Source organism: Myxine glutinosa, chromosome 10 (assembly GCF_964187855.1).
Source record: "Myxine glutinosa chromosome 10, kmMyxGlut1.1, whole genome shotgun sequence".
Taxonomy (NCBI): domain Eukaryota; kingdom Metazoa; phylum Chordata; class Myxini; order Myxiniformes; family Myxinidae; genus Myxine; species Myxine glutinosa.
In genome coordinates this window covers 72,424,520-72,441,497 of record NC_136270.1, presented here as the reverse complement: position 1 = coordinate 72,441,497, position 16,978 = coordinate 72,424,520, and the positions used below count along the sequence as shown (strand labels likewise).

The following is a 16,978-nucleotide window of genomic DNA, read 5'->3' as shown; positions in this document are numbered from 1 at the left end:
TCAGGCTGGAGTTCCCCAAGGCAGTGTTCTGGGCCCCGTGCTTTTTCTGGTCTTCATCAATGATCTCTCTGACTCTCTCGAAAATCCTCTCTATCTCTTTGCTGATGACTCCACTCTCTGCCGCTCCATTCCTCTTCCCTCAGATCGGCAGTCTGCTGCCTCCTCACTCTCTGAAGACTTGGACAAAATCACAGACTGGTCAAACAAGTGGAACATGTCTTTCAATCCTGACAAATCTCACACTCTTACTATGTCTCTCCGAAAAGATCGACTGGACAACCCTCCCATCTACTTTCTCAACAATCCTCTCCAATAAGTTCTGTCGCTCAAGCTTTTGGGTCTCACTATCTGCCATGATCTTTCTTGGGAAAACCACGTTTCCAAGCTGGCCTCCAAAGCCAGCCGACTGGGCATCCTCCGTCGTGCGAAGTCCTTCCTCGGCACACCTGAGCTCCTCACCACATGCAAGGCTTTCATCCGCAGCTCAATGGAATACTGTTCTCCCCTATGGGCCGGTGCTCCTGCCTCACACCTAGCTCGGCTTCACGCTGTTGAAACCAAAGCTTTCAGAATTATTGGAATCTCCCGCGATGAAGCTATCTCTGAGGGCCTTTCACTCACTCACCGCAGGCAGGTAGGTGGTCTTTCTGTCTTCTACCGAATCCTCTCCGGCCTTGCACCCCCAGCTCTCTCTGTGCGCTGTCCCCCAAATATTCCTACAGGTCGCACAAGATCTGCCAGCAACCCTCTGATGGTTAAACTGCCGAAATCTCGGCTATCTGCTCACCTTCACTCTTTCATTCCTCTTTTCTCCCGCCTCTGGAACAAACTCCCTCACTCCCTTCAATCCCACTCCTCCCTCCAGGTCTTTAAAACAGCTGTTCACCACCATCTCTTATCTTCCCCCATCCAAAACCTTGATCTTTTCTACCCCCGCGAATTCACCCCAGATCCACCTTGTTTGAAATTCCAACTTCTTTCCTGGAAGTCCTGGCAGTGTCCATATGTTTTATACCTCTCCCACCGCCCCCTTCCCATGCCCCCCCCCCCCCCAAAGCCCTCGCCCTCTCTCAGATCTCTCGATGGCTCCATGTCTCTCAGTCCCTGCTCTCAAATGTTGTGTTTGTGTCCTTCCCCCTCTCTCCCTATCTTGTCTACCGCTCCCGATGTTATATGTTTTATGTGTCGGTTTGTCTTTCTGTGTGATTAATGTTCGCTCTTTCACGAGCCTCGATCTTGTATACAAAAAAAAAAAAAAAAAGAGAGGGAGGTGGTAGCGAGGGGTGGTAGGAGGAAAATTTGAAGTGGGGGAGGGGCGGTGGGCGTTTGATTATGTGGCGCATGTAGTGGATTGTGGGGGGAGGGGTGGTTGAGTCAAAAGTTGTGCTATTTGGTCTACGCAAGTAGAGTTATCTAGTTTTGTAAAATCGTATCTGGCTTCTTGTGTCATTCTTGATCAGATTTCTCCGATAATCTATATCTTGCACTGCTTCCCGAAGCTCTGGCCGAGACAGCTTGGTTGCTTCCTTTTCCCCATCCACCCATCACATTAACATTTGAGAAACTCAGTTTGACTCAGTTATGGGAACCTCAGTGACTGGATTTCCTTGTCGGCTTGATCCAGTCCCATCATAACAGCCAATCCTACTACTCAAAACACGTTGCTCTTCCCCAGTAGCCTTTTGGGTGCTTTCAAACCTGGGAGGTAGGGAGGGGCGGGGGAGACTCATTGCCCGTTGCCCTAGCTTTTTTTCCTTGCCATAGCATAGGAAGTTGCCATAGCATTATGCCATAGCATAATGGCCTCTAAAGGTGGTTTTTATAGCATAGGAAGTGGTTTGCCGTTGTGTGCTTCTGGGCAGTGTCTCTACTGGAAGGGTGATTCTCACCATTGTTTCACGATAAGAGAATCGTTTGCTTGCATGGCCATCTACCACCTGCACCCATGGCATCACCTAACCCTGATCCGGAGGCTAAAATTTGATCGTACACCTTGCACACAAGAGTGGCTCATGGGTTAACGAATGCAAATGCCACCTCCTTCAAGAAGGATAGCTGCCTATTCCGTGTTAAACCCTTAGCTTTTGGTTTCAAACCCTGAACCCCAAGCCAGCAGTGGATTTGGATTTGGTTTCCTTCTCATAGATGAACTGCCTAACAAGGCTAAGCAACTTGTTTTAAGGAGCCATTGATTCACCTTTGACCTCTACACCCGCCAGCACCTCTACACCGCCAGTGAGAACAACCCCACCAGGAGAAGGCCGGTGCGAGACTCGACTGTCAGGAGGCTGTTTGAGAAGCTGAGCCATTGGAATATTTTATACACCTTGAGAGCTTATCCTCAATGGCACAACATGGCATTAACAGTCCACCATGCATCATTCGTGCATTTCACTCTGGCCATACATAAGTAGAAATAAATACTGGTCTACGAGTTATCAAGTGACCACTATATTCGTCGTGTGTGTGTGTGTGTGTGTGTGTGTGTGTGTGTGTGTGTGTGTGTGTGTGTGTGTGTGTGTGTGTGTGTGTGTGTGTGTCTGTCCGTCCGTCTGTCCGCAGCATAACTACCCGATGATATCATCCGATCTTGATGAAACTTGGGTGGGAGGTTGATATCATGATCTAGTTGTGTCCTGCCGAGAGTGGGCGTATTGCACCCATTGTGGGCGGAGCGACGCCCGAAAAAGATGTCTTTTTAGGGGTTAATCGAGTTCAAGCTTCATCTTCTCCGAGGGGTTTGGTGGAATCTGACAGGGGTTTCGGTATTTGGTTAGGCCAATGTCATGTGTCTAGCCCCACGGAGTTCGATTTTTCATATTTTCTTTTCATGTTATTAATTTATTTATTTATTTATTTTCCCATTTCATTTTTCACCGAATTTTCGGTATTGTGTAGCTAATTAACCTCATAACTGATTATACATTATTTTCTATCTCATTTCAAGGTCAGTAACCTTCGTTTTGACATTTCCGGGCCTGGCCTGTCCGGGCCTGTTTCGGTTACAGTCCGTCCTTTGTCATTGAATACCGCTCGCTCGTGAACCATCATCGTCTCCTGACTTGTATTATATAATTCCCTTTTTAAGGCCATTTTCCCTGCTAGAGCAGGAGTTAGCCTTGCGGGCCCCATGACAATCATCATGGTTCCCTTTTTGAGGCAATGTTTTATGGCCAGATGCTCTTCCTGACGCCAACCCTTTAGTCGCCTCTTTCGACCCGCAGGGATATGGTGTACCTATTCTAAACCGGGGCACACACCGGCAGCCATGCATAAGTAGATGACCTTTTAAAATTGCCTTTAATGTGACAGACTTTGTAAAAGTGCACATGCAATGCAATAGTTCTCATGTGATTTGCTTTGATTGCAGGTGATAATTATTGTTGCCTTGCCTTTGATCGATTGGATGGATTTGCCTCAGATCCACTCGGGCAGACCTTTCTCTATAATTTGCCAAGGCGTATCATTTCACTGCAGATTCTTAAAAAGGCCAAGAAACCACGGCCTAAAAAAAAGAGGGCCAGCGCACGTGTGGGAAAGGCAGAACGTGAGGGTCGAGGATCGAGAGGGGCACAGCTAGAGAGAGAAGAGGAGGAGACAACTTCTCCAAAGTCTCAAGAGCACGTGTCTGAGGAAGAGGGCGAGATAAAGGTATGAGGGGGGAATGGTTTTGGTGGTTTGGCTCAAAAGGAGTGTGTCAGATTAACAGATGTGTCCTCGGATGAATAAAAATGATCAGCATTGGGAAAAAATAAAAAAAATTCAACAGATGTTTCCTCCTGTTGCCTCATCCCACCCCTTTAGGATGAAGGTAACGGTCGCAAAATGAGGAGAAGAAAAAGGAAGGAAAGGGGAAATGAAGTTCAGACCAAAGATGTGAAAAAAAAGAAAGAGAAGAAGGAAAAGAAAGAGAAAAGAACAAGGAAGGTTTGTTCCACCCTAAACTCTGCCCAGCGGAACACTAAGAAACTTTGTTAGCCAGGTAATATTGTTTTATCACCAGTCTTAGGCCAAGGGTCATGTTCCTTGATTGGCCGAGTCGATTTGCCGGTTGATCCCGATGCCAAACCGCGTATGTAGTTTGCATCCACGGAATTGTCTATACAGTGTTCCACTGAGTTATATAGTGGTGCTGGTGTCCCACAAGGTGCACCCCGTGGAGGCCAAAGTGGAAAGGAAGGAACGATCTAAGAGGCCTGCGGCACCTCAGGGCCCCGTTCACATCATGGCGGGAGCTGAGCCTGTGCCCATCGCGGAGGAGAGAGAGGAAGACCTCGACCAGAAGACGTTTAGCATTGTGAGTTACTGATTAATCGGTTTGGAGAATGGAAGGCACCTGCCAAAAACCCACATGATAGGCTGGATAATAGTACTGTGGGACCCTGTTATTCGCGGGGGACACATTCCTGGAAAATCCGCGAATAGTGAAACTGCAAATAGCGTGGCATTGTTTCAATGGAAAAAGGGGGTATATGTTCCCGAGTCGCGAAAATCCGCAAATAGAGAGGACCAAACCACGAATGGCGAGGCAAAATCTGCGAATGGTCAGGCAAATCCAGAGAATGTCGATGATAATCCACGAAGGTCGATGAAAATCCCGCAAATGTATGCCGCGGCATTGTTTCAATGGGGAAAAAGGGGATACGTTAGAGGTTCCCAGCGGTTCCTGATTCATAGAGGAAAATGTTTCAAGTTTAAAATGTTTTCGACCGCAAATGCACATTATTAGTTTCATTAACAAAAATCCTTACAAATTCAAAAAAATTGACAACACCAGGTACCATTTCTAATTTATTGAAGGAATGCTCTCACAGTTTATTAAAAGTGCTTAACCAGCTTAACCATACTGCACCATGAAACTAAAAAAAACAACACAAAACTATCATGTACCATTTAAATTTTTTAGCCGCGTCGCAGACGCTGGTCATCAAGTGCGCTCTGCTGCTGTTGTTGTTCTTCTTGGTCTTCTTCTTCTTCTTCTTCTTCTTGTTCTTGCAGAGAAGACAAAACCTCATAGCTCCACCCATTCTGGGAGAGGCTTCATATTAACAAATATCCACCATTTTATTAACTCGCATAGCTTTGAGGCCTGTTTTGTAGGCCCGTGGTGTCTTCCTCTCTCACACAGTTTTATTTCAAATCAAATTCGATATATCATTTCATTTTTCACAGTTGCTAACATAGTTTTAGACTCGGTTGAAAAAAAACGGGAAGAAAATCCGATGAAAGTTGCCCTTTATAGAATGAAATGAATTCTCAAAGGCCTGTAACTTCAAGTCCATTGAGATTTATTTTTTTTTAATCGCGGCATGCTCAGTCATACACCGCCCGAAATAACAGACGAGAAAATGCCGAGATATATTAAAAATTCGTCCATTTGATGACAATCGTCACGATGAAATATTTAATTTATACGGCATCACAATAATGTGGAGAGAGGAGCATAGCTTCGTTCACGTGTCGCCACACACGGGAAATTGCCGAGATATATATTTTTTAAATCGCGGCATGGTCAGTCATACACCGCCTGAAATAACAGACGGGAAAATGCCGAGATATATTAAAAATTCGTCGCCACACACGGGAAATTGCCGAGATATATTTTCACTTTGCACAAAAATAACATCAAGTAATCGAATCAATAGGAATGTCCTGTGCCTATAACATCGACGTTATAGGCACAGCTGCATCTAGGCATTGTGTAACATCGACGCGGCTTTTGTTTTAATTAAAACTTTTTGTACTTGTTATTTTACAAACACACGCAACTTTCAAATGATGATGATGATGGTGATGAATTAAAATCCCAAGAATTCCTCGAACTCTGAGGATGACCCAAGTGATAGTCCTGCAACGTTGTGCACTGAGGCAGGAGTTGAGGGTGTTGGTGAGGACACTGGTGAGGACACTGAGAGGGCGGCAGGAGAGGAGGGTGCTGATGGTCTTGAAGTGGAGGGAGCAGGGCTGAAGAAATGGGTAATGGAGAGCTGCCTGGCAGATTGCCGCAGGTTTCGTTGCAGCTCTTTGTCGGGGAGAAGCAAATCATCCAAGCCCCTCTTGAACTTCAGGTACCTCTCCATGACTGGGTCAGCATCTTCCAACTTGTCGACAAGCGCCCGCATGCCGTGCAGCAACTCGCTCAGGAACTGGACTGTGAGGTTATACCTCAGCACCTCTTTCTCATCACTGCCCGCCTCCTCTTCCTCAGAAACCATTATAATGGCCTCCAACTCCTCCTCGATGAGGTTGTCTCCATGTGAGGAAATGAGATCCTCCAACTCCTCAGGATGCATGCCATCAAATCCTTCCCCTCCCAACTGCCGTGCCAACCCGACAATCACATGCCTCTCCTCAGTGTTATCGGGAAAGCCAGTAAAGTTTGACTGCCTGCGGCCACAGGTTGTACCAGCGCGCGTTGATGGTGGAGGTTGTCACCTCATCCAGCTACTTCTTGATGGTGCCGATGTAGTGGGCAATGTTGAAATCCTTCCAACACTGCCCGACGGCGAGTCCTAGGTTGGACCCCATGGCATCTAAAATGCGGCGAAAGGTGTGTCAGGTGTAATATGCTTTAAACGTTGAAATCACACCTTGGTCGAGTGGCTGGATGAGGGAGGTTGTGTTGGGTTGCAGGAGGATCACCTCAACGTTCGGGTGAGCCACGTCCAGGTCCGTGGGGTGGCCAGGAGCATTGTCCAGGAGCAAGAGAACCTTGAACGCAAGGTTTTTGTCCACCATGTACCTCTCCACCTGAGAGACGAAACAATTATGGAACCAGTCCAGGAAGATTGCTGCCGTAACCCAGGCTTTCCTGTTGGCCCTCCAAAACATGGGCAGAGTTTGTTTGTTCTTGCTCTTGAGAGCACGCATGTTGAGGGAATGGTACAACATCATGGGTTTCAGCATGAGGTCGCCTTTTGTGTTTGCACAGAGGAGAAGAGATACTCAGTCCTTGGCAGCCTTGAATCCCCATGCTGTCTTCTCGCGCTTCGAGATGAAAGTTCTTGTGAGCATCTCTTTCCAGAAGATGCCAGTCTCGTCAGCGATGAACACCTGCTCTGGGAGGTATCCCTTCTTTTTGATCAGCATCGCGAGTTGAGCAGGGAACACTTTTGCTGCCTCGTGGTCCACAGAGGCATGCTCCCCTGAGAGGATGTGAACATTTTTGAGACAGTACCGCTCCTTGAAACGATGGTACCATCCCCTGCTTGCAGTGAATGAAGTCACGCTGCTTGTACCATCATCGCTCGGCGCATCACTCGTGCTGGCACCACCCGCGCCAGACAGATGATCGTAAATTTGTTTGGCCTTTGCGCGAATGAGAGGTCCACTCAAAGGCATACTCTTTTGTGTGTTGTCCTCGATCCATATGCTGAGAGCCTTCTCTATCCTCTTTCGATGTGGACAATTCCGGACATGGGTGACCACCTTCGTACTCGATACAGCGCTCGCTGAAATGCTCTCATGAATAGCCTTCTCCTTTTTCCGTATGTAGTGAATGGTGGATTCGTTGATGCCATAATGCCTGCCCACAGAGGCCACACTCTCTCCTCTAGAAAGCCGGTCGAGCAGCTACAGTTTGTTGCTGAGGCTCAGCACGTTCTTCTGCCTCTTGGTAGTCGACGCAACTCTGGCACTGGTCTTGCGCTTGAGAGCCATGATTGAACGATGAGCAGAGTGAGTCAAAAACACAGGTCAAAGAAACGGGATGAGAACCATGATTGAGATCGAGGACACAGTCTGTATATGTAGGATTGCGAGCGTTGTGGGTAGCTGCGGGAGGGGTGAATCCCCTGAAATTTTTTTGTGGGGCATGTTATCAGATGATGCTGTATTAAGCCTATCTACTAATTTCAATACTAGATTTAATGAAGCATTTGCATTCTATAACTCGTGGAGGATGACTTGTTTTTGTCGCTGATGGAACATCCCCCGAAGCATTTTCATTGTGCAAGATCTCTGATGATACATACCCGTAAATTGCAAATTGTATTCAATTTAATGAAGCGTTTGCATTCTATAATTTGCTGGCTTTTGGGTTTACTTGTTTTTGTAGCTGGCGGAACATCCTGCAAAGCTTTCGGTTATAGTCCGGCTTAAATTTGCAGCCCCTGAAAGCCATGAAAACGCAAATCGCATAGCATTGAATGTATAAGCAGGTCATGCTTGCGGCTTGTAGATGTTTTTTGGCGTATGTCCAGCTGCTTTTATGCATGGCTGATGAAAGATGGGTTTTCTAAATACCTGTTCCTGTACTGTATCTAACAGCTCTTGAAAAAAATTTGTTCGCCCCTGACAAACCGCGAATTCGCGGAACACGGCAGCGAATAGGAAAAAAAGAACCGCGATTTCCCGGAACAAGGCCGCGAATAGAAAAAAAAACCGTGAATTCGCGGGACACTTTTCCACGAATAGAGAAACGGGTCGCATTTTATCACCCGCGAATAGCGGGGTCTGATTGTACAGGGTTGTAGTATCAGTGGCAAACGGCCTCGGTAAGCAATGTTTCAATGTTTACTCTACATATCGTGTATTTAAAAAAATAAAATAAAGGGAAAATCATCAGTTTAATCGCTATCCTCATAAATGGAGACCAACACATGTGGACCCCTCTTTATGCTGAGATATCCCCTTGTTAAGCGGTAACGTGTTGGTGAAATTATTCTTTTGAGGAATGCTTGTGGGTTTGGTACAATGGTGGTGCTGTGTGCATTTTTACCCTGCGCACACAAAGTGAAAAATGCGGTTAAGCAATTGGTTCACCTTCTTTCTGTCCACAAATGTCAGTTTATGTTCGAGGAACAACTTTATTTCAATTGAGTGTTGTATTTTGAATACGAATGGGAACACGGACCGGAACAATGGGAACTGTGGTTTTGTAATGATTTGCCTCTGAATTCTTCCCGATAGCGCATGTGCAGAGAGGAGCGAGAGACTTTTTTTACTGTCTGCCTGTCTGGAATTCCAACAAAATTGAAAATCATTCCAAACAAGAAACTTACTGTTTTAAGGACGTCAAAAAGGACACAAGCAACAGGCACGACAAACTATATTAAATCAAGTTGTATAGTTGAGCACCATAGAACACAAATCGCCTTTTGACATCCTTGTCTGTTTTGCAGGACTTGGACAAAATATTATGGCATTTTACGTCATCTTGTACAATCAATTTGCCGCTCGTAGACTTTGTATCCCATGTCCTTGTTTCTCGAGACGGCGTGGAGTAAGGTGGTCTATGAACTTTAGTTATTTTATGTGTTTGTTGGGTGTCCTGGCTTACCATGACAGTGCAAAGAGAAAATGCGGCCAGTGAAGAAAGCACTGAAACAGCTGGATAAGCCAGAGGAAGGACTCTCGGAGCACGAGCAGCTGCTGCACACTCGCCACTGCCTCTTGCACATCGGGGACCACATTGCCATTTGCCTACAGAGTTACACCGACCCTGACCAAGTCAAGCTATGGCGCAGGTATGAGGGACGTCGTGGCTTCAAACCTATGAGCCGTCGACCTATGTGAATGTGGCCTGGTTGTTCTAGAGCTGGACGGTCATGTTTTGTCGTCTGCAGGAACCTCTGGATCTTTGTATCAAAGTTTACCGAGTTTGATGCAAGGAAGTTGCACAAGTTGTATAAACACGCCGTGAAGAAACGCTCTGTGGAACCTTCTGTGAGACCATGTTGTTGAACATTAAGTTTTGATACTTTCCATCGCAAATGTTACTTCCACCATCACCACCTAGCCCCACTTCCACCATCACCGCCTAACCCCACCTTCCCCCCTCCTCCCCTACCCCATCCTCCCCTACCCCATCCTCCTCCTCCCTTCATATTGTACCTTTCACTTTACCTACAAAGTCGATGTTCAATACAGCCACCACCTCCCCTTCCACGTTGCTGTTTTTCTCCCTGCAACATTAGCATCGTCATCGTTGCATCATTTATTTTGTAATCTCGTCAATTGTGTTGCCTTTTATCACAAAACAACCTTTCCGATCACTACAACTACAGGCCTGTTAAAGGGATAACGTGTGTGGTGTGTAGGATCATCCCAAGGTGAAGGGAGAGGAGAAAGCAGTTCCATCAGCTGGAACGAAGAAGCCTTTTCACCCAGAGCCGTCGGGGTCCAGTCGAGACTCGACCCACTCGCAGCAAACAAATTATTCCACACAGAGCGTGTCCGGCGGATTGCCACCTGCATCTGCACCACCACCACCACCACCACCACCTCAACCACACCATCGTGAAGGTTACACCCGGCAGAAACGTATCAATTCTGGTGAGAACTTTCTTGGATTGGCTGCGTTTGTTGTTTCCAATTGATTTCTGCCCTTTTGTTATCTGTCCATCTTCGTCGTGACAGCTTTACCTGAGCCTTGTGATGACTGTGCAAGGAAACGGAGATAGAATATTTTGGTTTCATAGAGCTTAAAATACAAAGGACATTTGGGTCGAACTCTTCCACGAGCCTTGAATTTGTATATATAAACAAAATGCCATGAATCGGTTGTTTAAAGAATAAATTATTAAATATAATGATGTCAAAAGTCATTTTGTTTACAAATGTTGATCTTTGTCACTACCAAACAGCAATTCTTCATTCAAATTCAGGTATCTTCTTCAAAATATGTAGGCAGGTGTACCTTGGGATTATTTAACGAAGATGGGATGATTGGAGGGTGGGGTTGGGGGCATTTGATAGCATATTCCCAGGAATGAAAACATTCCGAGAAATTCCGAGACAGGTTGGTTTCAAAATATATAATTTTGTAAAGCTGTTGGTCTGTGCAGTGCAAACCCTGTGATAAAGCATTAGTATAGTGGTCGGAATAATTGTGGTGGTGGTGGTTGTTGTAGTAGTTGTGGGCTGGCAGGATGGACTTGTGATACGCACATCCAACCGTGATCCAGCTATAAACTGTCATCCCGGTGATTTGTCAACGTGTGTCCCTCGGATGTCCTCGTCCGTCCAGTCTATCACCAATAGTTGATGGACGTTAGATATCCCACTGTGTCCTTCATGAAGAGTAGACGAGCTATCGCCGGCACCATGAATAAATTACACATTCCTACCATAACTACAGTTGTAAAGGCAATGGCAAACCACCCAGTATAACCCTTGCCAAGAAACTGCTTCAGCAGCCCCAACGCTCTGTCATAGAGTATGGTATATTAGATTCAGTAGTTAGTGGTTCGTAGTGCTGTCGGAGTCATTTTTATTTCCTGCAGTTTATGCATTGGCGAAGCTGTTCAAGGTTAAATGGTCATATTTTGGTGACGTCATTTGGCTCAAATACCACAGATTGGCCCGAGCGAGGACGTGATCGCCATTATGAAGCCGGTTGGCCACCCGATCGGCACCACCCAGGCTTTGACCATGTGTACAAGGATCGTCGCCGCTATGGAGATGGGCGCACAGGTCAAGGCAGCTACCACTTCAACGAGCAATTGAGGAAGAGGCAGTACCCTTACACTAATGACAATGACCACCGTGATTTCCGTCGTGAAGACAGGTATGCTAGAAATAGGAAGCTGTGACTTTTGTTGATGAGTCTTTTTGTTATCTGTAACTGTTTCTCACATGGTATGAAATTGGGACCACTCCACCGGGTGGCATTTCACATTGTATGAAATCGAGACCACTTTACCAGATGGCATTGATTAAGTTTTCGAGTTAACTCTGTCCATCCCTGCCAGGTACCACTCTGAACAGAAGCGTCGAAGGCTCACCGATTTCCGACCGCACAACCACCGCGCGGACTTCCGTGGACCACTCGCCTCGGAGTACCACAACCCCCAGCAAGATTTCCGGCTCGGCGGTCCCGAACACTATCGATACCATGCCGGTGATAAAGGCTCTGACCTTCATCCGGCGGATCACCGCTCTCCTTTTGGTTCTTGCTCACCTCTTGACTCTCGCCCCATGGACCCCCGTCCACCACCTGACTACAGCTGGACTGTACGCAAAGTGTAGAATGCTGCTAGTTAGCATGGCAGTATTTCGGGCCTACAGTTGGGTAGTCAAAGTCGTCGAAAGAGTTGGCTGGCAAAAGTCGTTTTTAGCTACGTCAACATGTTTTCGGTCCAAAGGGTCGCTCCCAGCCTGATTGTATCGGTCCAGTCTGTAAAGTTAGAACGTTTGAGACGAATCCAGGCTGCAAGAAGCGACTGTGGTTGTGCCATTACCTTGGTCTTTTTCTGCACCTGCGGCTTCCTCATACATGTGGAGCTGAGACGTCCAAGTGCCCTCTGTATAGTTTTGCACAGTGAGAAAAGCACCGCTCACAGGATTTTCGGTTAATGTAATATCAGAGTATGATGCAACACTCCCTCCCTCACAGAAAACACACAGTAAGTGTTATTTTGTATCAAAGTGAAATGCGCTGTGCAGGTGTGGAAGACTTTTCACTCCAGTTGAGAGACTGAGATCATAGTTGAGACATTGGTCACCCCGTGCCATCGGGTGCCCTCTACCCTCACAATGTAGGCCACACCTTGGCCTCGGTTGGACCGTGATTTTTATTGGCTGGCCGAGACACGTGTGGCCAAGGAAGACACTGCCTCGCTCTGTGGCTGCCAGGCAGTCCCGAGCTGTCCCCTCTGCTCCGTGAACCACATTTATCAGCATCAATCTTTGTTCAATTAATTTATATGAAAGTGAAAAATGTAGGATGACACATCGCTAATGATGTATATATTGTTTATAGAGCATCTTAAAATAAACGTTTTCTACATGGTTTTGCTTTTTGTGTAAATGTTTAGCAAAACTAACCTCTGTGTAGATGCTACACCAAAACGTTTTTTTCATTTCCTTGAAAACCAACTTTACTGTACTTTACTGAAGGGAGGCGAAAATGAGGTTGCACGAAAGTTCCGGAATAACATTTATGGACTTGATTTGATGCATGTGGTCATAATGTGGTCTGAAGAAGAAGATGGTGTCCGAGGTATGGTGTCCGAGGTATGGTGTCCGAGGTCCGAGGATGGTGTCCGAGGTCCGAGGATGGTGTCCGAGGTCCGAGGATGGTGTCCGAGGTCCGAGGATGGTGTCCGAGGTCCGAGGATGGTGTCCGAGGTCCGAGGATGGTGTCCGAGGTCCGAGGATGGTGTCCGAGGTCCGAGGATGGTGTCCGAGGTCCGAGGATGGTGTCCGAGGTCCGAGGATGGTGTCCGAGGTCCGAGGATGGTGTCCGAGGTCCGAGGATGGTGTCCGAGGTCCGAGGATGGTGTCCGAGGTCCGAGGATGGTGTCCGAGGTCCGAGGATGGTGTCCGAGGTCCGAGGATGGTGTCCGAGGTCCGAGGATGGTGTCCGAGGTCCGAGGATGGTGTCCGAGGTCCGAGGATGGTGTCCGAGGTCCGAGGATGGTGTCCGAGGTCCGAGGATGGTGTCCGAGGTCCGAGGATGGTGTCCGAGGTCCGAGGATGGTGTCCGAGGTCCGAGGATGGTGTCCGAGGTCCGAGGATGGTGTCCGAGGTCCGAGGATGGTGTCCGAGGTCCGAGGATGGTGTCCGAGGTCCGAGGATGGTGTCCGAGGTCCGAGGATGGTGTCCGAGGTCCGAGGATGGTGTCCGAGGTCCGAGGATGGTGTCCGAGGTCCGAGGATGGTGTCCGAGGTCCGAGGATGGTGTCCGAGGTCCGAGGATGGTGTCCGAGGTCCGAGGATGGTGTCCGAGGTCCGAGGATGGTGTCCGAGGTCCGAGGATGGTGTCCGAGGTCCGAGGATGGTGTCCGAGGTCCGAGGATGGTGTCCGAGGTCCGAGGATGGTGTCCGAGGTCCGAGGATGGTGTCCGAGGTCCGAGGATGGTGTCCGAGGTCCGAGGATGGTGTCCGAGGTCCGAGGATGGTGTCCGAGGTCCGAGGATGGTGTCCGAGGTCCGAGGATGGTGTCCGAGGTCCGAGGATGGTGTCCGAGGTCCGAGGATGGTGTCCGAGGTCCGAGGATGGTGTCCGAGGTCCGAGGATGGTGTCCGAGGTCCGAGGATGGTGTCCGAGGTCCGAGGATGGTGTCCGAGGTCCGAGGATGGTGTCCGAGGTCCGAGGATGGTGTCCGAGGTCCGAGGATGGTGTCCGAGGTCCGAGGATGGTGTCCGAGGTCCGAGGATGGTGTCCGAGGTCCGAGGATGGTGTCCGAGGATGGTGTCCGAGGATGGTGTCCGAGGATGGTGTCCGAGGATGGTGTCCGAGGATGGTGTCCGAGGATGGTGTCCGAGGATGGTGTCCGAGGATGGTGTCCGAGGTCCGAGGATGGTGTCCGAGGTAGGTGCTAAATCAAGTACATGTTAGGCACCATTTACCACCCTAATTGATACCATGATACAGGAAACAGAGGCTAACAATACCTCAGACATACTGAAGCTATTTCTACAGCAGCAGAGTGAAATAAATAATCTGCTCAAACGGGAATGGGAGTAGGCTGGCCTATCAACAGAGACTGGCTTACCAATAGAGACCAGCCAGAGATAAGCAAGGGAGGATACTGTGTTGGAGATGTTCAAATCCCGGGCACATTTGGAGGGACTGTCCACTTGGGACGAAGCCACGGGATTTTGTGATGAATGTGACTGAACAGCCAAACAGTACGGGATGTGCCAGGCTACATGCATTCTGAGACAGCAGATGATTTCCTGGACAGAGCTAGTGGAACATGTCCCCTCATGACGGTGGAGATCGGCAATGTCACAGGGTCACAAGTAACGACCATCAGATACATTTTCGAATCTGAACTTAAAGCCTTGAGGACTTGTGCCCAGGGAGGTAATGTTTTTACATCTGAGAGTTGCTAATGGTTTTGATATTCCAAATGTTGGTTGCTTGGAGGTTGATGCTGTGTTTGGTAAGACACTCTAAAGTCAAGCAGGGTTTTTGGTTAAGGATAATCCTTTTCAAGAAAATGTGACTGCAATTTTACGAATGAATATTGCGAAGCACTTTGAAGATGTCTCTTTTCAGGGGTTGACAAACTCGGGTACAATACCAAGTATCGCTGGGATTGGAACTGAAAGAGTTAGACATGTCAAAGAAACCAGTAAGGTCAACGAGCACACCGGCCGCAGTGGCAGAATTGGGTACATGTATCCCACCCAGTATGTATCCCACCGAAAAGTGAAGTCCTTGGTAATGGCTGTCGTGAAAGGGTTAGAGACAGTGGAGGATACGTAGATCGTGACATGAGGGGTGGCTGGAGACTTTGTCGGGCTTCCGGAGGGATGTCAATGACGACAGAAGGGATGACCGTTGGTTTAGTGAAGGCCTTGGGGGGACCAGGGCTTGAAAGTCGGGTCAGCGAGCAAACCCACGTTGGCTGTTCTCTTGACTGGAGGTATCGTAAAAGCAAGACGATTCCACTGCTGTGGGCCTCGAATATGGTGTTTAATCAGAGGCTTAATTAATCAGGAGGAGGTTTAATCCGAGACGTGAATGTGTCACTGCCCTATTTCTTTTTAGCCGCGTCGCAAGACGCTGGTCATAGAGTGCCCTCTGCTGTTGTTCTTGTTCTTCTTGTTCTTGTTGTTCTTGCAGAGAAGACAAAACCTCAAAGCTCCACCCATTCTGGGAACCATAGCTACACCCATTTTGGGAGAGGCTTCATATAAACAAATATCCACCATTTTATTGACTCGCATAGCTTTGAGGCCTGTTTTGTAGGCCCGTGGTGTCTTCCTCTCTCACACAGTTTTATTTCAAATCAAATTCGATATATCATTTCATTTTTCAGTCGCTAACATAGTTTTAGACTCGGTTGAAAAAAAACGGGAAGAAAATGCGATGAAAGTTGCCCTTTATAGAACGAAATGAATTCTCAAAGGCCTGTAACTTCAAGTCCATTGAGATATATATTTTTTAAAATCGCGGCATGGTCAGTCATACACCGCCCGAAATAACAGACGGGAAAATGCCGAGATATATTTAAAATTCGTCCATTTGATGACAATCGTCACGATGAAATATTTAATTTATACGTCGTCACAATAATGTGGAGAGAGGAGCATAGCTTCGTTCACGTGTCGCCACACACGGGAAATTGCCGAGATATATATTTTTTAAATCGCGGCATGGTCAGTCATACACCGCCTGAAATAACAGACGGGAAAATGCCGAGATATATTAAAAATTCGTCGCCACACACGGGAAATTGCCGAGATATATTTTCACTTTGCACAAAAATAACATCAAGTAATCGAATCAATAGGAATGTCCTGTGCCTATTATAACATCGACGTTATAGGCACAGCTGCATCTAGGCATTGTGTAACATCGACGCGGCTTTTGTTTTAATTAAAACTTTTTGTACTTGTTATATGCAATAGATTGCCTGGGTATATTTCCCAACAAAGGACACGGGAAGAAGGAATTTATTTTCCATTACTATTGAATCACAGCTGATGGCAAAACGAGGCACGATTGCAGAGAGTAAACAGAGAAAATAGATCAAACACGGTTAAACGTATTTCGATTAAACAATCAGTGAGGCCATACTTACAACCATCTTAATTAATAGATTCCTCATTCAATATTCTACTTTTAATATCGCAGTCATAGTTACCTCCGCCACCAAAGGTGGATGGAGGTTATGTTTGCACCCCTGTCTGTTTGTCCGTTTGTTTGTTTGTGTGTGAACAAAATATCACAAAGTTATCGACGGATTCGGACGAAATTTGGCAGAGATGTAGCGTATGTCGCAAGGACGAAATGATTAGATTTTGGTGAAGATCCAGATTCGGATCTGGATACTCGAATTTTTAAAGTGATTCTTCACCATTGGGAGATAGGGCCAAAAACGATACATAGCAGGATATCTCAAAAAGTTATGGACGTATTTGAACGAAACTTGGTGGACCGGTTGTGTGTGTGCTGAAGAAGAATCGATTCAATTTTTGTGGATATCCGGATCCAGATCCATCAAGTAGAATTTTAAAAGTGATTCTTCACCATTGAGTGATGTGGTCAACCAAGCGGAGGTATGCTCTCTGCTGAGTGCC

The 16,978-nt window shown here is 47.2% G+C and overlaps 1 protein-coding gene across 7 annotated transcripts in view; it reads left to right on the top strand.

Annotated features, from left to right (window-relative positions):
- LOC137433460 (chromodomain-helicase-DNA-binding protein 2) overlaps positions 1-12,733 on the top strand; it is a 218,020-nt gene extending 205,287 nt beyond the window's left edge. For all 7 annotated transcript variants that reach the window (XM_078785762.1, XM_078785761.1, XM_078785760.1 and 4 more), the window contains 8 exons: positions 3,478-3,651; positions 3,805-3,927; positions 4,148-4,297; positions 9,289-9,467; positions 9,567-9,666; positions 10,041-10,275; positions 11,299-11,509; positions 11,694-12,733. In XM_078785762.1, the coding sequence (XP_078641888.1) occupies positions 3,478-3,651; positions 3,805-3,927; positions 4,148-4,297; positions 9,289-9,467; positions 9,567-9,666; positions 10,041-10,275; positions 11,299-11,509; positions 11,694-11,970 (1,449 nt within the window). In that variant the 3' untranslated portion in view covers positions 11,971-12,733. The remainder of the gene's footprint in view (positions 1-3,477; positions 3,652-3,804; positions 3,928-4,147; positions 4,298-9,288; positions 9,468-9,566; positions 9,667-10,040; positions 10,276-11,298; positions 11,510-11,693) is intronic.
- The last annotated feature ends 4,245 nt before the right edge of the window (positions 12,734-16,978 follow it).